The sequence below is a fragment of the Phascolarctos cinereus genome, unplaced genomic scaffold (genome assembly GCF_003287225.1).
Source record: "Phascolarctos cinereus isolate Bilbo 61053 unplaced genomic scaffold, phaCin_HiC Scaffold_5;HRSCAF=322, whole genome shotgun sequence".
Taxonomy (NCBI): Eukaryota; Metazoa; Chordata; class Mammalia; order Diprotodontia; family Phascolarctidae; genus Phascolarctos; species Phascolarctos cinereus.
Window position 1 is genome coordinate 127,652,430 of NW_027555958.1, and position 22,464 is coordinate 127,674,893.

Consider the following 22,464-nt stretch of genomic DNA (forward strand, 5'->3'; position numbering starts at 1 on the left):
AATGGGCATGGAGAGCACTATTGACAGCTTATGGTGCAGTAAATGTTTGTTTTGAGTTTTTCAATGGCCATATGAACTGATCACTCTCTAGAATAGCTGACAGGCAGTGAGGTGAAGGAGGACTGTGTCACTTGCCCTGAGAGTCATAAAGACTTGAGTTCAAGTCAGACTTTCACACAGAATTGACACGAGACTTGCCAACCCATTTAACCTCTCAGTGACTCAGACAATTCTCAAAGACTATATGTTGAAAAACAGTTGCTGATTTGCTTTGGTAAAGAGAATTTCTTCACTGGAAGTTTCCCATACCAGTGAAATCACAGACATGGTTAAAAAAAATTACAAAACTGTCTATATTTATGCCTGCAAACCCCTACCATCAAAGGAAAGCATGGTGATGGAGAGGAAGAAATCTCAAAAAAAGATTCTGTTAGAGGAAACACAAAATAATTAGAGCTTCTGCCTTCCACATCAACTAAACATTTTTAGGTGAGATATGGTACTTGTCAAAATATTGACCAATAATGTCTACATTTTGAGCTAGACAAAAGGTAGGCTATTTTACATTGAGTAACTCTGAAATTTAATATCCTCTTACTGCCTTCAGCAATGACTTCCATGGACTTACCAGGAAGCAGTGTTATACACTTCAAAGGGCATTGGTTCCAGAGGCAGAGCAGTCGGGTTTAAATCCTACCTCTGACTCCTGCTACTTATGTACCCTTGGGCAAGTCACTAAACCTCCTAGGTGCTCAGATTCTTTATTTGTAAAATGAGGGAGATGGTATAGAAGGCCTCTGAGATATCTTCTAAAATTAAATCTATGATTTTATGATCTTATGAAATGACTAGATTTTTATGTCTCTCAGTTTCCAGAGTTGTAAAATGGTCCTTAGCCCACTTAAAGATAACCACCTTAGGAATTAGGCAATGTTTGTAAAGTGTCTGAGATTGTTTTAAAAGGTACAAATATTTGCTAGTTTGCAAGCTCCATGAAGAGAGGGATATCGTCTTATTTAAACTTTGTCTCCCTTTCAGACACCTTGTTCTGTATGTAGGTGTTTAATAAATGTTTATCAAATGCATTAATGTGATTTGTATTTTTCTACAGAGATGAACATGGATATATTTGATACCATATTATTTAAATCATGGGTTAAAACATTAAACTTTCTAGGACATAGCACATTCTGTACATCACAGTTGCTTAATAAATATTTGCTGAATGCATGAATATGATATATATTTTCCCATAGCACTGAATGTTAATGCATTTGGTAGCATATAACTAATTGATCAATGACTATTAGTCACTGATGAACGTGAGAGGGTCTCATGTTTCTGTTTTGATCCTTTATCACATCAGTTCCACATCCTAATCTCTGTGGTGTTTCTTTTATCTGTTATTACCTTTCACAGTACTGGCCTTCATATCCACGTGGGCAAGCTGTACATCGATAGTCATCAAGTCCTTCTAAGATGCAAGAAGGGCTAAAACTGAAGAGGTGCAGGGTGAGAGAAAGAGAAAAAAAGGTTTGTAAGTGGATCTTGTCACATCAACTTCATCAAGTCAAGTGTTTCTCATATTCAAGGTAAGTCCTATGAGTGGGAACTCCTTTGAGTTTATCCTAGAAATGCACAAAAAACAGTGTGACCCTTGTAGAAAGCAACAGATGGTTTCCCACCTAGTCATAGTAGATGCACACTTCAATGCTGCCACTTAAAGACTGTATCTTACTAAATAATGTATTATTTTGGAGTCTGTGATGTGAATGTGATGACCATGAATGTACGAAATTTCCCAAAGCAGTAACCTATTCTTATCCATCCACCAAAAAACACATTGAGTTAAAAAAAAGAAAACATTCATTTGGTGGCAGAGCACATCTTGTTGAATATGCTTTAGGTAAGAAAGAGAAAAGAAATAAAAATTTCTGAAGAGCCAATGTCTGCTGCCACTGCAGTTTTAACACAGGCTTGGTGGTATAAAAGTCTCATTTTACATAACAGAATTATGTTTTTTTAAACTCACCACTAAACTTCAAGCTTTTTTCTTCTTTACACCTCTGTCATGTTGTAAGGAAAGGAAAAACAAACTCTATAAAGATGCTGATATGCCTTGTTAAGGATGACTTTTCATCTTTTTTCCATTTTTTTGTTGCTACACAATCTGAGAGTTAGAAGGAACTTTATCTAGTTCAACCCATCCTTCCTTAAATAGGCACCCCTTCTGATAAGTGGTCATCTAGCTTGTGCCTGCAGTCCTCTGGAGCAGATTAGTTCTCAGGATGGCTCATTGTAAGTTTGTATAGCTCTACTTACTAGGAAGTTTTTCTGCATTTTACCAGTGTAAATTTGTTTTTATGTAACTTTCATCCATTGCTACCAGTTCTTTTCCCTCTAGAGTTAAGTAGACCAAGTAGAATCCCCAGGGGACATCCCTTTATATTTTTGAAGACCACTATCTTGTCACATCCCTTCCTTTCAACCATCTCTTCTCCAGGTGAAATATGACCATTTCCTCCAATTGGTCTACTTACCTGGCTTTCAGTGGAGGCCCCTCAAAATTCTTACTCTTCATCAGGCATTTGAGTTTATCACCAACGTTCCAAAAATGTGGCACCCAGAACTGAACACATCATTTCAGATGAGATTTGACCAATGCAGAATGGAGAAAGACTAAAGCTTCTCCTATTCTGGACCATGTAGTTCTTTGTTTTTGTATCTCCAACGTCTAGTACAGTTTCTGGCATATAATCAGCCCTTCAGAAATGTTTGTTTGTTGACTTCTGGGTGCTAGGCTTGTCTTACTCCAACCTAAATTTACATGAAGCCTTTTTGGCTGCCACGAGGTATGGTCGACCATACTGAGCTCATGGTCCACCAAGAAGACCAGATCTCTCTCCTTCTTGTCTAGTCACGTTTCCTCCATCCTGTACTTGTAAAGATGATATTTTCAAATACATTCTACTTTGCAGCTTTTAAAAGTATGCTTAGATCACTACAGATAGACTGAGTCAGATTTGTTCCAAGACTTTTTTTTGTTGTTATTTCACTTGGTAAGTTAAATTATCCTAGTTGATACCCATGGATGAAAATAAATTGTCATTCAGTCAATAAGCATTTATTAGGTGCCTCCTACGTTCTAGGTATTGCTAGGGATATAAAGAAAAAGAAAGGATAGTGCTTGCTCACAAGTGTTAACATTCTATTAAGAGAGACAACATGAAAACAACTATGTGCAAACAAGATATGTACAGCATACCTTAAAAAGAATTTCAGAGAGAAGGCACTACCAGTATTAAGAAGGCAAACTTTTTTTGGAAGATAGAATTTTAATTGGGACTTGAGGGAATCCAGGGAAGCCAGGAGGGAGAGATGAGGAAGGAGACACAGCTTTTCTAGGTATCTTTTGCTTCCACCTCCTCCCCAAGAGAAGGATAAATGTGGGTATTATGGTATGCAAAGGGACCTGGTGAAAAAGCTACAGTTTCCTTGGTGTTTGCTTTAATGGGTGAAGGTTTAAGGGGAGAGAGGTTTCTTTGGCCTGTCTGTCTGCCTACCTCGTAGAAACCACTTTGCAAGGAAAGCAACTACAGAATTCCAAGGAAGCAACAATATACTCAATTGAGATCTTTGGCATACAGAAAAATAACCCATACAGTTAGGGAACAAAATGGTGCAATGCTCCCAATTTCATTCTATTTATGCAGTTTGTGCTAAACTTGTTACTGCTGAAAAAGCACCAGAACTCCCCATTGGTATACTGCAGTCAGCGTCTTACTTTAATTTACTTTTAATGCACTGAATCAATAGTGCTTAAATAAGTAATAAAATTACACCTTTGCCAAAAAATGTAAACAAATTGATCTATTACTCAAAAACTCATTATTCAACACATTTTTTTCAATTGTGTAAAAATAAATCCACAAACTCATAAGCAACTCCTTCCATCCAGCTTTTCAGCTTATCTGTTTGAAGCTCAACGCTGAGTGATCATTAATTTCAAAAAAAAGCCTCACAACTTAAGCTCTTTAAGAGTACACTTTTATAAGGGAAGCATAATTAAGTTTTGTCTCCTTTGAGTAAAATGCCTGTCTCAAAGCCCTTAAAAGAGCACCCTCTCCTTAAATATTTGATGTATAGAGTTCTGTAATTCTTCTGGAATTATGTATCTTACAGTGTCTGGTTCTATTTTTTCTTTTAAATAAGGGTTATGAAAGTAGACATGAAAATAATTTCTTGTGTATGAGGTCAACATTTTTCATACTCAGAAAATAAAAATAAATAAAAACAATCAAAGGAAAAAGATCCCTATTGTTAAATGCGAATCTCAGGCAGTACTGATGTGATTAGGCAGCTGGTGAGTAGGAAAAGGGTAATTCTTTGCTTAAGGGGGAAGAGTCAGGGTTTGAGTTAAAGGATGGCAAGAATAAGCTAAAAAGAAAGGGTGTCTGTGGAGCACAAAATTCAAGTGTTCAATAAAAATGCGAAAACTGGTTACCAAGGCTGAGATTTGTGATCTGTGCAAGACCAAGAAGCGAACTCTAGCAGTACCAGGGAGCCGAACATCTCTCTGGTTCAATGGGTCTTGCCAAAATTTGATTCTTTTATAGCATCTTCTATTATTCCCTATTCTCTATTATTAGAGATATGGGATCACACACCATCCGTTCCCTCAGCAGGTCTTCATAGATCGACAGAGATGGCGCTGGTAGAAAGTTGCCAATAATTCTGAAGCAAAAACAACATGCGCTGGCTCACTTGTTCTCCCTTTGCGCCCATACCAATGCAAGCTATTGCATAACAGAAGGAGTCTAGTTACCTCTATAGGCTGAGGGTGTCTTAGACTATATATAAAGTCCACTATTTGGTGTTAAAAGCTCTTAATAACCTGGACTTTGCCTACATTTCCAGTCTTCTTGTACTAGACTCCCTTCTACACTTTCTGATCCAGGCAAAGTGTAGTACCAGGAGTTCTTTGAAAATGACATTCCATCTTCCATCTTGATGCCTTTGTGCTAGCTGTCCTCCATGCCTGAAGTGCTCTGCCCTCTCACCTCCATCTCTGTTTCCTTCAGGACTCAGCTCAAATCCCATCTGCTAGAAGAGGCCTTTCCCAATACTTGTTCAGCCATTTTTCAGTCATGTCCAACTCTTCATGATCCCATTTGGGGTTTTCTTACCAAAGAAAACAGGAGCGGTTTGCTATTTCCTTTTCCAGCACCTTTTACAGATGAAGAAATTGAGGCAAACAGGGTGAAATGACTTGCCCAGGGTCACATAGCTAGTAAGTGTCTGAGGCCAGATTTGAACTCAGGAAGATGAGTCTTCCTAATTCCAGGCCTGGCACTCTATCACTCCCAGCTGCTAATGCTTTCCTTATTCAGATTAGCTTGCATATACTGTGTATGTAGCTTGTGTGTACCAAATTATTTATACATTGTCTCCTCCCATTAGAATATACTTTTCTAAAGTGCAAGGACTGTTTTTTGCCTTTCTTTGTATTCCTCAGCACTTAGTGTAGTGCCCAGCATGCTGACTGACTCTCTCTGTTCTTCTTGCCCATCCATCATAATAAACAGTGATGGATGAGGAAGGTAGAGTTCAAGTGGGGTTAAGTGGGGATTCTTTTAGTAAAGGATGTCCTTTGCTACAACATAAAGTAGGCTGGGTTTGGAGTGAGGAGGGTAATACCAGCTGTCGGCCACAGGACTGACTATCTGAGTGACTGTTCAGGGATCTACTATACTTTCTCCAAGTTTTAGGCAGGTCTGTTGATGTGAAGATTGTGGAAAGAGTGGAAGAGCTGGCTTTCTGCACTTAATGACTTCCTGGGAATTCAGCTGTAGTCAATTCCCAATTTATAAACTAATTTGACTGTGGAGCATCAGGAGTATTTTGGTAAATGTTTAACAACTAGCTCTTTGGAAAAAAAATCTCATGACACTTTTAAGGTTAATCTCCATTATTAACATTTTCTTCATCACTTCTTAAGTCTAAGCAATCAACAAAATAATAAGTAAAGCTCTATTTTGTATGTTTGCCATTTTCCAAGATATAAATTTCTTACACCAAACATTTGATAATGAGCTATCAATTCTAACATATTCCTGCCTCTGTGTTGCAATTCAGTATGGATGGCTTCTGAAGCTTGCAGGTTGCCGATGGTCATAGGAATTGTAGTGCATAGAATAGAAGAGAAAAACTATAGGTGGAAATGATAATTCACATTGAAGAACATGTTGGGGGTAGACATGCTTTGAGGTATATCATGAGTAGAATGGCCCAATCATTCTAATGGTAGGAGGTATAGCATTTAGAGACACTTTTCTAAGGTTTCATTTGCATACTGTTTGCCCTTTAGAAAAGTAGCAGTATGCAATGGAAAAATGAATATTTGCTGGAGAGGCTGTGAACAGTACAATCCAGAAGTGTGAAATAAAATGGGAGGGAAAGCCACACAGAGAGACAATTTCCGGCTTTGCCTGTGGTAAGAGGTTCCACACAGGAGAAGATGTGAGCTGTCTTGGTCAGAGTGGCATAATACCTTAGGGATGGGGGCAGGCCTGTTATGAAATGCAACATTATTGCCACCCTAGGATCATGCGGAGGTGGCCGAATGTTGCAGCAATGCCATCAGCTGCCCCACTGGGTCCCTGTACATACTAGTACATTTGTTACATTCGCAACTGATAATCTAAAAGGCCTTGCATTGACCCAGCTGAGGCAGGAGTAGAATACTGCCCATCAGGTCTTACCAGTAAGAATCACAGAACCAATCTCATAATTGGAAGGGACTTTCAGGGGTTATCTAGTCCAACCTAATACCTTAACAGGAATCCCACTGGCAGCATTTTCTTATGTGCAAATGTTTTCTTGATTTATACCACAATTCCATTGCTCTCTTTAAAAATACTGTGTTCTATTTGAATTAGATATACCTTTCTATAGTCATAGTTCACATGAGTCTCACCCTATTAGGTGTCTCAGTGATACCTATAAGGATGAATTAACATCCTTGCAGACATCTGGTTTATTAGCCATTTATATAAGCCATCTGAGACCATAGGTTTTATTGCTGGCTTTCTCCATTGATCTTATTTCCTATGAATTACTGATCTTTTGTTAGTCTTCAACCTATATTGTGCCTTCTACCTGACACAACATTAGCTTTGGTTAGTAACAATTCAGAGCAGCAAAGTGGCACAGTGGATAGAATGTTGGGCCTGGAGTCAGGAAGACTCATCTTCACGAATTCAAATTTAGTCTCAGCTATTCGTTAGCTTTTGTGACCCTGGATAAGTCACTTAACCTTGTTTGCCTCAGTTTCCTCATCTGCAAAATGAGCTGGAGAAGAAAATGGGAAACCACTCCCGTGTCTCTGCCAAGAAAACCCCAAATGGGGTCACAAAGTGTCAGATATGACTGAAAAATGGCTGAACAACTAAAACAGTTCAGGATCCCATCAGACACTGACCTTCTAAGAAGCATGGGTGTCTTGCTTGCTTGGAAGGCAGAGAACTAATCCTGAGTATGAACACCTCATACCTGCTGTCAGAAGATTAATTCTAATAATTCTTTTTGAGTTTTAATGGCTCTAAGATTTATATTATAGAAGAGGGTCATGTGCCATGACTTATCTATCAGGCATATAAATTCAGGCTTTCATGACAGTGCATCTATACTACCCATTTTGATGGCTGGTAATGTAGGTGATGGTGACATTGAACCTTCTGAAAAAAATAGTCCCCAAGGGATCTAGTGTTAATGGAACTGCCAGGCAGCTGGAAGTTTCTTATGGATGGAGTAAACGAAAGTGAGGTACTTTACCCCATCAAAATAGTGCCTCTATGTCTGAAATGCAGCTTTAACCACGAACAGCTCCCAAAAAGAATTGGCCTTACTGAATTAGTCAGCTTGTGGGAGAATTATTCACAGTACAAGGTCAAAGAGATCAGTGCGGCCTCTAGAGACAATGGCCCACATGGTAATGCTGGATGAATCAGCCTCCATGATGAACTGTTTCTGAGGATTCGGGGATATCAAGGAAGGGATTGAGACAATTTTGGCAGGTTGCACCTTGTCTCTGTTGTCTACTATACAGCATTAGAATGTTTTAGTAGATCATGAGAAGCTAGATTTAGAGTTAGGACTTTAGAGGCCATCTACCAACCTTCTAACTTTACAGATGAGGAAACTGACACCCAGAGAGATTAAGTGACTTGCCCAAAGGTCTCAGAGCTAATAAATGGCAGAGGATAGAGCTAGGATTGGAACAGAGGTCCTCTAGCCTTAAGTTCAGTGTTCTTTCCATTGCACTGGATTCTCTCAATTGCACTGGAACCCTCAAAGAGGGTTCTCTTTGTCACACTTACTTGTTGCTAGAAGTGATGAGCGGACAGGCACATTGCCGACAATCATTGGGCAGTCCCTTGACAGTTCCATAGTACCCAACAGCACATCTTTCACAGAAGTCACCAGCAGTATGATGTTGACAGTCCTATAAAAAAAGAAAGGGGCACAATGTTTGATATTGAATATTAACAAAACTTAGGGCACATTTTATTTCCAGTCAAAGGGAATGATTGAATAGTCTCAGATAAATTTTTTTTTAACACTGATAAATGTGTTTCAGTAATTCTTGACATGAACACATTTCAATGAGGCTGTCTGTTTTGAATAGTAAAAGAAGTTTTGTTATTGTGTCTGAATTGACAATGAGTGAAAAATGATGAACCATGAATGAAATGATTTACTCCTGTGGAGTTATTCTCTTCCTCCACTTTAGTCACTGTCCTAGGCTGTCCCTTGCTCCATTATGCTGATACGTATCAAGAATTTTTAAACTCTAACATTTGGTCCCACATGTCATTTTCACCCTTGAATTAGTGCTATTTTCTTGGTCCACAGGATTTTTCTTAAAATGGAAAGGGATTATGATCATTGTGTCCTGTCCATATTATTTCCTACATTTAGTGGCAAGTGCTTTTCTAACTGAGTGATTTGTGGTAAATTAGAACTGAGGTCAGGGCATAAAAAGAGGTACCATGTATAAAACTTGTATTTTTAAATAAGATTTATTGAAACATATTCGTTAGAGCTGACTGAAACTTGGGAGAACTGGAATTAGGATATGCTGATGTCTTAGGGTATGTATTGAATTGGGTATGTATTAGGAATGGATCAGCTTGGGTGTGAGATTATGTGAGGACAGTAGCCTACAAGCTCTTTCCCTCTTTATGTAGGAAAAATCTTATCTCTGGTGCTTCAATGATGTTTCACAGTTTCTTGCTTCTTATGGGTTTCTGGGGCTGTGAATGGTGGGAAAGTTTAAGTCTTATCTGCTTTTTTCCTCCAAAATTTATGCTTCAGAATCCTTGTGCACTGCAACTGATTGAGCAAGTGAAGAAAACAGAAAAGGAAGGGGAAGAGAGAGTCCAACTCATTTCATAGCTGACTGAAAATTTATTGGTTCTTTCCTCATAGAGGCTAGAACTTGCTCTTGTGGTCTTAGCTGAACTCTGGTACATTTATCTATTGGTTTTCCATAGTTTAAAGGTTCATTGAGCTGCACGGTTGGCCATGAGCTGATAAAAAGCCTTATGTCAAGACAAAGGTATCAATAAGGGAATGATTGAATATGAATTCCATTCATTGGCTTAATTTCTTATTTGTCAACTCTCCTGAGACAGCCTCCAGAACCTAAGCATGATATATAGTTGCAGTATGGATCCTAATATTAGAAGAAGGGGGGAAGCAATGTGCCTCAACCATTAATATAGTTGTACACAAACGACTGTAGAGACGGGTTCCATTTTTTGTCAATTTAGCTACAAAAATCCTCAGTGGCAGATATATCTTTTTAGGGAAGGAAAGGATCACGGCAGCAACAAACTAAGGTATTATGAAGACTCATTTCAAGCAGAGACTAGACAACCATTTTTGAGTATTTAATATTGGATATTCCTTTCATATATGGCTAGATAACTTTCCTTCCAACTATCAAAATTCTATGATTCCATGAATTGTGGAAATTATAATTTAGTTAGCTTTATCACATACCACCATGCTCTTAGTGTATGGTTAGAGTTGGACAGGCTTGTAATAAGAATGTATAATGACCTACTACTACTACTACTACTACTACTACTACTACTACTACTACTACTACTACTACTACTTCCTCTTCTTCCTCATAGGATGATTTTGAGAGAGACTATAGTAATAAATTCTCATTCATTATATTTAACAACTGATTATTGTATCAAGACCAAGGTTTTTTCCCTTTTCTAGTTCCTCATCCAGAAACCAACCAGTGTGGGAAATTTCTCTTAGGGATTTACCCAGGCCAGTCCATTTGTTGACATAGTCAACCTCAGCTTTCTCTTTGATAGCCATATGCTCAATGTCACACCTAACTATAGATCAAGCTATTTCTAAGAATCTCCCTTATCAATTGGTTTGATTGAACTTCTGGGTTCAAGCTGAAAAATTTCTGTTTCTGTTCTTCCTTTTATCACATTAAGAATTTTATATTTATTGAATCTAAGTGATATCATGATGTTATTGGAGAAAGTTTCCATGAAATGAATTATCTGTTTCATGTACTTTTCAGGCAAATCCACATAACTTGAGGTCTTCCACATATAGCAAGTGATTGACATATTTTATATTCTCTTTGACTAAAAAAGCTAGTTCTATTCAGGAATGATGACTATAGATTTAAGGTTAAGTTTTTCACATACTGCTAAAACTACAGTGGCTTCACCAAAATGTTGGCCACCAAATTTTTTGTTTGTTTTTTGCCACAACTGCCTGCTGAGCCACAGAGTGGTTATGCCTTGTACTGGTGGAGAGAGTACCCACAAAGACATAATAATGGATCCTTAAAGTGCCAACCGATCTTAGTTCCTATGATTGAAGACGGCTATCTTGTGACCTGAAATTTAACTTTCAGAATATTTGTACTTTCGAATAGGGTGTCAGTGCTACACGTTATATCATGCAGGTAGCCACATATATTTTTTTAATTTTTAGAAATCATAATATTTATTGTTGAGACAGGATCAGTCTGACAAAGTGGAATACCAGGGTCTCTCTTCCACTGGTGCTACTTGTTTGGCATGCTGCCATATTTGAAATCTTTTCCTGCCATTTTATCGGTGTTATTTTATGGTTTATGTGAAACCAGTCAAGCTTCCGTGTATAACAATAGCACAATATTCATATTTCACAGCCTTATAGCAGAATGGTAAGCAACACACTGTGATACATTTCATTTCGACACATCCTGGTACCACGGTCCTTTCACAAATGCCTTTTTAGCTGTCCAAAGGAAGTACTCATTTACGTTGGCCACTTATTCCTTCTCCCAGGGCCACGATGTAAGAGATGATACCACTAAAATAACCCACACTTCTCTATGAATTTTAATGAGAAGCTATAGAGCAGGACGACAGGTGAGTATATGTGTTATTGGGGCAGCATTTCTGAAGGACTTTTTTTTTTTTCACTTTCCATGTCAGACCAAAGCAAAGCATACATAGCCTGGACAAATTCATGGCATGATCTTGTACACTCTAACAATATGAGGAAGGGCAATTTTGGAGACCTAAGAAATCTGGGAAAATAGTTGTCAGCCTTTTGCTATCAATGTATTGAAAACTGGACTGGTGTTAACATTTGAGCCACAGTCTCTGCAAATAACATAGAACATGGATGAAAAAATGATAGTAATGAAAGTACTCAGGGGAGTTTATTGCTTTCACAGTAAACGCATCTCTCCTGTGTCTACAACTTTTTTCATCATTCTCTCCTGGAGTGAGTGAATGTTGTTAAACTTTACAGGACAGTCAATCTTTTATGGCATTTCCTACATACCAATTTGGTTAACTTTATCAGCTCTCCTGGTTAAGTGCACAGACACAACACATAAGTCATGATGGTATTCTTGACACTTCTCCTTCACACTGACTTTCAGAGGAAGGGTGAACATGGTATTCTCCTTTAGATAGAAAATGAATTGTAGCTAAAACGTTTATGTCACTGGCGTGTTACAACTGTAACACTGAGGATGAAATGTATGAATCCCCTTCCCATGATAAAGGAAAATGACATTCAAGCATTTGGTAATGGACTGGCCTTCCAGAAGACCCAGAACATGCCAACTCCTGCTTTCCTGTTAGGCTCTGAGGTACCTCAGGACACAGCAGTACCTCATGCCCCTGGCTAGGCTTCTGATCGCATAGAAGTAAAACACTGGGCTGTGTTCGTGGTTGCCATGAGGTCAAGCTTCCAGATGCCATTGAGACACAGCAACCTCCTCTTGCCCCATGGCAGAGAATTTGAAGGATGTGCTGAGGTCTTGAGGGACTGGGCCTGGGGGAGACCTTGAAGCTTCTAGTCACCCATCTTCTTCATAAGACTTCCTACCATCTACTGATACTCTGGTCTAAACTCATTTCCAGTGGTTGGTATACTTCCCCCACTTTTTACTTTCCCATTCCAATGCTATTGAAATCTTCTTTGAATGCTGAAAAATAAGACCTCCTACCCAGTCACAGAGGTCAATTCCAATCCATTTCAATCCTAAGCTGTAATGTCCTACTCTAGACCTACCTGCCTCTTCCACTGTGCTCCATGGGACTCACACTATCACCGTAATACTTAATTTTTTTTTTAACATATCTTTTCTTTTGCTCATTGAGACTTGAATTCCTTTCTTTCGCCCCTTTCTAACCCTCATTACACCACACCCCTGATAATGTTTTATTTTAGTACTTATTATACCTTTTCTCACATCTCAACAGTTTTGGTGGGGGATTCAGAATAGTGGTTTCCAATTGTGATTTCCAGGTTCTTCCTATACCACCATTACTCAGCAATCTTTCCATCTATCCTTCTCTCTCTCTGAATTTATAACCTAATTTAGGTCCTGAGGAGCATTATCCATTAATTCTCAAAACATTTCCCCTCCCTTCTCAATGAGTTCTGTGCCTTGCTCATAGTATCCCTTTTTGTCTTAACTGCTGCCCTCATAATAGGAGAACTGACAACCTGATGTTCCCTCAAATATCCTAACTCCCCTTTAATCTACTCCATACCTAAAGTCTACTTCTTTTTCTTTGGCTACATATGGGTATTGTCACCCTTGAATTTGCCATCACCCTACCAATTCTACTTGCATGTTCAAGAACTTTCAAATTCCTTTATCAATCATATCTATCATTCTACCTCTGTCCCTTATTATTTCTAAACTTATTCTTCATCCTCAGCCTGACCTCTAATCCTTCCACACTCACTACTATTTTCTCATTCCCTGCCATAGCCATACTATCCTCATTTTTCAATGTCAGCCTCTTGGGGAACCAATTCAACTTTGCACTATTTTCTGCTCTTGAAAGTATTGCTCTCTTGTTCTACCTCTGTTCATACCTTGCCAAACTCCAAACTTGGATGACCTCTATCATCTGCCTCTTGTGTTGCTTCTGTTGGTGCTGGTGGGTGGGAATTGACAAGGTCACACAACTAAGCTGACAGGGTTCACTACAAATTTATTTTATCTAATCTCAACTGGGTCTATGCTGAAGTGAGGCAATACTGCTTATCCCTGATCGATTTTCTATCCCCGCAGTGACCATTCCAATTCTTTTTTCAAGCCTGGCACTATGAACTCTCCCCAACCTTCTGGACTGGGAACCATCCTTCATACTTTACTGAAAAATTGAGGCTGTTTTTGTGAACTCCTTCTTCCTTCCCCACCCCCCCCCATCTTATACACCCCTGACATTGCCCCTCATTATCTCCTTCACTTCAGTCTCTGATGAAAAAGTCTGTTCTCCTTGTCAAGGTCAACCTTAGAGACTCTATTGTTTTTGTATTTCTATTCCTGTTACTTAGCACAGTACATGGAACACTGTAAATACCTGATAAATATTTTTACATTCATTCTATTCACTTCAGATTTCTTGAAAATTGAACTTGGTGCCCTCAACACTTTGCCAACCCTCACTCAAATTCCCTCTATCTAAATTGGTCTATTCTGGGTGTACTTCTCATTTTTGTTCTTTATTTCTACTTCCTCATTGGGGATTAAACTATTAGAGTTCAAATCTGTTGGTTCTACATCTATTTTAAACTAGTATTACATATTACTCTTATATCTGTCCAATTGACAGGGAGACCAAATGCTTAGTGGCTGAGGTGTTTTCTGGGCTCATTTAGCCTACCATGTGTCAATTGTTTAAAAAAAAAAAACTTTTGTAGGAGATGGTGAGTTATAGTTCATATCAATGTCTTAGTTCTATTTTCTGGTTTGTTTTTTTAATATAAATAGCTTGTTTGACTAGGTCAGGTTGTGGTTGCTTTCATTGTACATTATTATCTTTATCTCTTTTTTATGCTTTTTTTCTAATTTCAAGTTGATTGTGACCTTTGCTCTGACAAATTTATGACCTGACTACAGAAAAAATGATTTGGAAATCACTATCTCATTTAGAGACCAATCATTTTCTATCTATAATGCTTTAGTAAATTTCTTTTGCATGATGTATTTTGGTGAATACCATGTTTAGAATCTTATGACTCTTACTGAAGAAAATACTCATGCTATACAGGCATGAAGTTTTTGTGAAGTCTATCCAATTTGTGTATAAGTCAAGATATCACTCTTGTGATGTCATGGGTCCTTTTCAAAAACTAAGGACAAACAACAGTAACAATGTCTTTGGTCCTTTTCATTTCTTAATCTAAATCATATTTTCCAACACATTTTCATCACTTTTCTTTAATCCTACCTTTGCATTAAAGACACTTATTATTAAAGCATGTGTTTATTTAAAGGAACTTATTGAGTTCTTCATAGAATTTATCCACCCATTCTCTGCAACAGATGTTGGCTGATTAAGTGAAATAATCTTCAATATTTTTTTCTTGCTTTTTAAAAATTCGTTTTTGGTTTGATATAAGTATGAACACCACAGAAATAGGTGACCAAGTACCTCATGAAAAATATATTTCTAGTTGCCTTTGGATACATGTTTAAATCAACTTTACTACTTTATTTTCTTCTCCAAACAGAATGTGTGAATTCTCTTCTCCAAGTGAACGTGTGAACCTTCCTTACTTTTAAGTTGTACCTTCTTTTGGTTTGGAATCACATTTAGAGCCAGAATGGTTCAGTATCTCCAGTAGCATGTTGACTTGTGGATCATCACTAAGGGTCTCACATTTAGAATACAATAATCAAATTAAGTTTAATTGACAGTATAAAAATGATGTGATTCTCAATACTCTTTGCTTTGGTGTTTTTTTTTTTTAGTACTCTTCCACCTATACTACAGAAGTATAAGGGGCCCATTTAAAATTTTTCTTTGTTTCATGGGTTTCTGTTGAGAAAATATTTATCATCTAGTGGTGATAAGTCTCTCTTTAAAGAAAGAGGGATAATTCTCTCTTTAGTCTTATTCTCATGAAGAAGACATTGTCTGGGGCTATGGTCATATTAGAAGAAGTCTTTTCAGCATGATAGAATGACAGAAAATGCCAGAGGTTCTACTCGCTGATTATATCCCTTCAGAAGTATAAGGTCATTTTCATGATGTGCTGAAGTATTCAAGTAGGAGGGGTGTGTGTGTGTGTGTGTGTGTGTGTGTGTGTGTGTGTGTGTGTGTGTGTGTTCAGTCATTTTGTTTATATCTGACTCTTTGTGACCCCATTCAGGATTTTTCTTGGCAAAGATACCAAATGATTTGCCCTTTCCTTCTCCAACTCATCTTACAGGTGAGGAAACTGAGGCAAATAGGGTGAAGTGACTTGCCAGATTTGAACTCAGGAAGGTGAGTCAATTTGACCCTAGGTTTGTCATTCTATCTATGGCCCGATTTAGCTTCAAGTAGGAGATAGTATTGTATAATGGAAACATGATTTCATTTGGAGTCAGAGAACCTAGGTTCAAATTCAACCTCTGTCATTTATTACTTGTTTAGCTAACTAACTTAATTCATCTTTGCCTCATGGTGCTCATTTGTAAAATGAAAGTTTTGGAATAAATGACTTCTAAAGGTCCCTGTTAGCCTTAAATCTATGATGTTAGCCCTTTTGTAGAATCCTTACTTGTCTCAAGCTTTAGTTTCTTCTTAATTATATATATTTGATCTAAGCTGAACATAATTTTCTTTGAAAGAAAGTAGTTGTCATGATTTCTGGTTATAATGTTGGCCATAGCAATGACAGTATGTTTCATTTTTAGGTATTTTTACCCTATTTAGAATGTATCAATTTTCAGAATGAGATTGTAGCTTGCTTTCCACAATGCACATGACTGCCCATTGATTGATGGCTGGGAGTAAGGGAGTGGGGCTGCCTCTAACCATTAGAAAGAAGCTGAATTCAACCTAGACATTTTTCAACAATTCATTTTCTTCCCATATTTCCATGGGAAAGGAAAGGAAAAGACCAGGTATGAGAAACAACAATATCACAGTGCCAGGTGTGTTTTTTTCTTTTTTCCTTTTTTGGTCTAGACCTGTGATTTTATCAGTGTAAGGAACTCCTTCCTGGGAGTTCTTCCTTCCTGGGAAACTCCCTACACTAATGCAAGCCTTTAACTATTTTGCAATTTGTAATCTTTGCAAGTAGCTCAGAATATTCAGAGATTAAATGAATTAACCAGGGTAACATAACCATTATGTGTCAGAGATTAAATGAATTAACCAGGGTAACATAACCATTATGTGTCAGAGATTAAATGAATTAACCTGAGTAACATAACCATTATGTGTCAAAGGCGAGATGTGAACCTAAGTTTTTCTGCCTCCAAGAGTGATACTCTAGCTATGATACCACGCTGGTTGTCTGGGTACGTAGTAATTCTTAAATAATTGCTTTTTAACCATTATTATTATTATTATTATTATTATTATTATTAACAATATTAATAGGGAACTAACTACAAATGGGTACATAGTTTTATTATGGGCTAAGATTATTGAAATCAGAGTCAGGAAATACACTTTCATTCCTCCCATGTCACTTATATTCATTTCCTAGGCTATTAAATGTAGATAATAATAGTGATCCCCTACTTGCCTCATATGACTGGTGTGAAGATAAATGAGGTAATGCCTATAGAATAAGTTATAAGTTCCTTGAAGGTTGAAGTTATAAAAATGCAGAGTATGATTGTTGTTTACACTAGCTGTATATTTTTGGTGCAAGCCATTATTTTCCCACTGAATACAGGAATATATCAGAAAAAAAGCTATGTATTTAGAATTCGTAATGCAAGAAAATCAACAGGGGACAATCATTTAGGCAGGAGAAGTCACTTTTGAGCCAAATGTCCTTGACTGCATCCTTCCATAAACACAAATAAGACTAAAATGTGCTCCCTGGTGTTGACTTGGTATGCAAAGGTATCATTTACATGAAGAAAAAATGACAGTGTAAACAGATAAAGAGAGGTCATAGATTAGTACCTGACATTTGGAGGTTTCAGTGTCACATGTATCACTATGTCCATTACACTGACATGGAACACAAGTGCCCAGGCTTGGTCCAGGTATTCGGCCACCAGATTCAGAAGGCAATCTATAAAATCCTGGCATGCAGGCCTGCAGGGAAAGTAAGCCAGTTAGGCAGGGAAGGATAAGAAAAGCACATTTTAGAAGGCTCTGGGTCCTCTAGCTTATGAAAAGAATGACATACCTCCAGCCGCACTACAGGCAATATCCTTTATAAATATAAGAACTAATTTCAAATCACAACACATGCTTCAGCAAGGTCTCCAGAGTACAAGAGTAGCTGGGTAATATTTCAGACCCCAAAACCTTTCATTTAGATACAGAATACTTACACTCACAAGCTATGGGTTTAAGTATATGTCCTTTTCTTGAGAAAGAAGTTTGTTTTTAAGTAAAATTGTATCATGGGCTAAGAAGGGAGAAATGGGTTGCCCTTGTCCTTAGTATGTTTTTTTACAGATTTGACAAGCTAATATCTGCCTCTACTCTGCTTGATGTCTAACAAATGTCTAATGATGCTAAGCACGCATACACACAAGTCTTCACAGTTGTATTATTTATATGGTGATAATTTAAAAACTATCAAAGTAAGGAATTCCAAATAATAAAAGCACTATGTGTCTTGAGACTATTAGGCCCCAAATAAAATTTATCTGTCCCTGATCTATTTTTTCACTGAGCAATAAAAATCTGAGAGTAAATGGAAAACTGCTGGCAAAGCTGACATATGCAAAATCAAGTCTTCTGTCTTCATTTGTGTTTTATTATGTAAATGTATCAATGTGTCCACAGAGCTTTCTGAAGGCTCACAATTCTGAAGGGGTAATGAGGAACAGGCTTGTTGTCTATGGTTTGGCCACTCATCATGTGCTGATGCTGCCATATTCATTAGCCATTGTTTGATTCACAAATCAGTGGTTTGAGGTGGGAGAAGCAATACTTTCAAGGCTAGCTTTTGGTCTTTTTTTTTTTTTTTGCTAGGCAATGGGGTTAAGTGACTTGCCCAGAGTCACACAGCTAGTAAGTGTTATGTGTCTAAGGCCGGATTTGAACTCAGGTCCTCCTGAATCCAGGGCCGGTGCTCTGTCCACTGCGCCACCTAGCTGCCCCAGCTTTTGGTCTTTCTCATGGCATTGAGTTTTAGCATCCTGGCTGACTTGAGTTCCCCTTATTTACAGGGTATAATTTACGAGTCCATTAGAAAGTAAAAAGTGATTGCTGGGCAAAGAAGAAAAATAATGGAATGAGTATTAGGTAGGACACCCAATGCATCAATAATAGGCATAGATTTGATTCTGGATTAGAAGAGTCAAGAGAAGGAGAGTGGGTATTTGAAGACAGTATCCTGAGCTCTCTTAGAGGAAAAGAGATCAATAGTTAGTATTATCCTTGTTTATTGTGATTTAGTTAATGCTAAATCACCTCAATTAAATACTCAATTAGAAGTCTCTGCTTTTATCACAGCTTAGAAGAAATTCTAATGAGGCTGAACTGATGCCTCTACTTCAGAGGAGCTGGTAAAGACTAGGAGCAGAGGTAGGGCTGGAATTTGAACTACCATCTCCCACCAAGAGACACAATCACCCATTTCAGTAAAGTCTATCTAAGGGATTTAATCCAATGTCCACTTTTCTCTTTGTGTTATTGTCTGAGACAGGAAAATTATGGCTTTACAGTATAGTCAAGCTTGTATGTGAAATAATGCCCCGCTCTCTTTAAGAAAGAATTTCAAAATGTGGCCCATTCAAGTCCTTTAGAGAGTGACCACTGATGAGGGAATGGTGGCACATGCTTGCCTTAATAGCAGCTAATAGAGAGACTGGAGGTGCTGAATCTGTTGAGTTCCAGAGTTCTGAGTTGTATAGGGCTAAGCTGGGCTAAGCTAATTAGGTATCCTCACTAAGTCTAACATAAATGTGTTGAGGCCCTGGGATTGGAGGGAAGGGACAAATTGATCAGGATCAGAAACAGAGTAGGTCGAAGTTCCTGTGCCAATCAGAGTGGTATCAGGCCCCTAAATAACTCCTGTACTTCCAGTGTGGGTGAGATAGGAAGACCAGCCTGTTAAAAAAAAAAGAGTGACCATTGAATTGAGAATGACATTGAATAGAAGCATCAAAAATGGATGCTATTGATCTATAGATTCCATCCTTAGGGTCCTGTGCAGGCTGAAGTGGATAGAATTCTGGATTTTGAGTAGGAAGACTTAAGGTCAAATTCTTCCTTAGACATTTATAAGCTTCAGGTTTATAGAGAAAGTTGACTTCTCTGAGCCTCAGTTTCCTCATCTATAAAACTGCACCTCTTTACAGGGACCATTGTGAGGATTAAATGACATAATGCATGCAAAAGGCTTCATATATATTAAAGTGACATATAAATGTCAGTTACTATTTGTGAGGGTACATCACCATGGCAGTTGTAAAACGGAATTTCCAACTCTGGTTCTGGGGGCTGGAATCAATCAAAAGGGTCTGACTATGTGCATATGGTCATGCATCAGGAGTTGTTAAACACCACTAGGATGATTTGGAAGACTAATAGTATAATGGTAGGAGGGACTGAGATAGATAAATAAGTTCAAAGTTGGTACTTCTTACTGAAAAGTGAAGTGCGGCTAGGATATTATATAAAGTAGGAAGGTAATTTGAATACTGTAAGTTGAGTCCAAGTTGTTATAATATATGTTTCCTGAGATAGCAGAATTTTATTACAGCAAGCCTACAAAATCCTACTTGGACACCTGACCATTCCATAGATTCATAACAACTCTGTTAGCAGAAGGTAAAAGAAAGTCCTACTAAGAGGTTAAGGCTTCCAATTCAGCAGTGACACATACCACCTCACATTTCTATAGTGTTTTAAGGTTTATGGAATGCCTTCCTCACAACATCTCTGAGAGGGAAGAAGGTATTATTTCCATTTTATAGATAAAGTAATTAAGGCTCTGTTAGGCTCAGGGTTGGGGAACTTGTGACCTAGAGGTAAGTGATTTGCCCAGGGTTGTAGAGCTAAGTGTCAGAACCAAGATTCAAAACTAAGATGCTGGTGCTGCTGCTGCTGCTGCTGCTGCTGCTAATAATAATAATAATAATAATAATAATAATATAATAATAATAAACACATATAACTCTTTAAAGTTTTCAAAGTACTTTGAATTTATTTGTTTCTCAGAACTCTGTGAATTAGATCTTATTATCATTTCCATTTCTGAAATGAGGAAACTAAGGTTCTAGTGACTTGCCCAAGGTCATACAGCTGGTGTCTCTGGCAGGATTCAAACTTGGGTCTTGCTGACCAGGAATTCAAAAGCATTCTATCCTCAGTGCTACCTAGATGACATTGCCAGAAGGACTTTGCCTGCTTTTCAACAACCAGCCCACTGAAGAGGTTCAGCATTGGAGGGAGGGACAATACCTCATCCAGGTATTTTAGCCATGGCAACCTACACAGGCTCTCTACAAAATCGTGAACAGAATAGAATTATTTTTGGTGGAGGGAGTACCCATGTCAATGAAATCACAAATCTTTTGAAAATGTTGGAAGAAAGAACACTGACAAAAATCGTATACCCAGTCTTTGAGGACTGGAGATGGAACAGAATGGCCCTAACTCCCTTTATTCTGTTAATGTGTTGAAAGTGCCCTAATATAGGTAGTGAGGAGAAGAACTCTGTATACAAAGGGAGTAAGGCACTGTAGAAGCAGATTGCCATTCCTGTTCAAGGCATGACCATCCTTCTTGAAATTTCTGGATATTTGTGGGGAAAAACTGTTTTGTTTTGTTTTTTTTTGGTTTTGTTTTGTACGAATAGTTGGTAGTTTTGTTGGTGTCTTCTGGTGGGTTTCTGGAGGGTTCTCCTTATGTTTAAGGAAGGAGAGAGATGGGGTTGGGGGGAGGAATTTACAGTTACTTTCCTCGTTAACCTTCCTCTGCCAAACTGAGTTACCAAGTCTTTTCCATTAAGCTTAGGAACTATTCGGGACTCCATTTTCTTCTTTCCCTCCCTATTGTTACCTCACATATGCTGAAAAAGCCACTTCACAGCCTTAGGAACAAACTCTCTTTAAAGTGGGGAGAGGAAGCTGAAGGGAGACAGAGAAAAAAATTGGGAAAAGTATGTCCTAAGGCTCAGCACTTACCTTCTTCCCTCACATTCTGATGACCAGTTCAATCCCTGGTTTCTGAGGAAGGAAGGACTGAGGAATGTATAATTCTCTTATGTCATTGTTTCCTAGCTATTTTCTCAGGGATGCTAAAAATGAAACTCAAAATTAATGTCCCTAAGGGAGTATAGGTCTCAGGACTGATCCTTAGAGGTATGTGGCCTGAGGCAGATCACACTGGAACATTTTTATATGTGAAATCCATTCAAAATAATCATACCTACCTACTGCACTGCAGTTTTCAGAGCTTTCCTCATAACCACCCAGTGCCTGTAACCATTATCATCTTTATTTTACAGATAGTTTGCCCAAAACCCCATAGTTCATACCAAAGAGAATTGGGATTATAAACCTAGTCTTTTGGCTTAAAGTCCTGAGTTTTTCCCATCATACTGCACTGCATCTAAAATGAATATCAAGGGCAGCCTTGTGAGGGAAAAGAGATGAAAAAAGGGTATCAGTTGTGAGGTTTACAAAATACTTCATGTAGATTATGACACTGTGATAGTAAGGCAGTGTGGCGTAATGGAAAGATTTGAAGTCAGAGCACCAGGGCTCAAATATCTGCCTTGTTACCTACTAAGTATGGGACCTTGTGGAAATAATTTGATTTTGTTTGGCCTTAGTTTCTATATCTAACAAAATGAAGGAGCTGAACTAGATGGCCTCTGATGTCTTTTCCAGTTCCAAATCTATAATCCTATGTATATGGAAAAAGGAGAGGGCAGGCCTTTTTACCTCTGTGACAGGAAAGATAGGTAACTATAGATATA

The 22,464-nt window shown here is 38.1% G+C and overlaps 1 protein-coding gene across 1 annotated transcript in view; it reads right to left on the bottom strand.

Moving 5' to 3' along the window:
- LAMA2 (laminin subunit alpha 2) overlaps positions 1–22,464 on the bottom strand; it is a 790,327-nt gene that overhangs the window by 191,736 nt on the left and 576,127 nt on the right. Inside the window, exons 29-31 of the mRNA XM_078155150.1 lie at positions 17,481–17,615; positions 8,379–8,503; positions 1,411–1,497 (exon numbers count right to left, since the gene is read on the bottom strand). Of these exons, the coding sequence (XP_078011276.1) occupies positions 1,411–1,497; positions 8,379–8,503; positions 17,481–17,615 (347 nt within the window). The remainder of the gene's footprint in view (positions 1–1,410; positions 1,498–8,378; positions 8,504–17,480; positions 17,616–22,464) is intronic.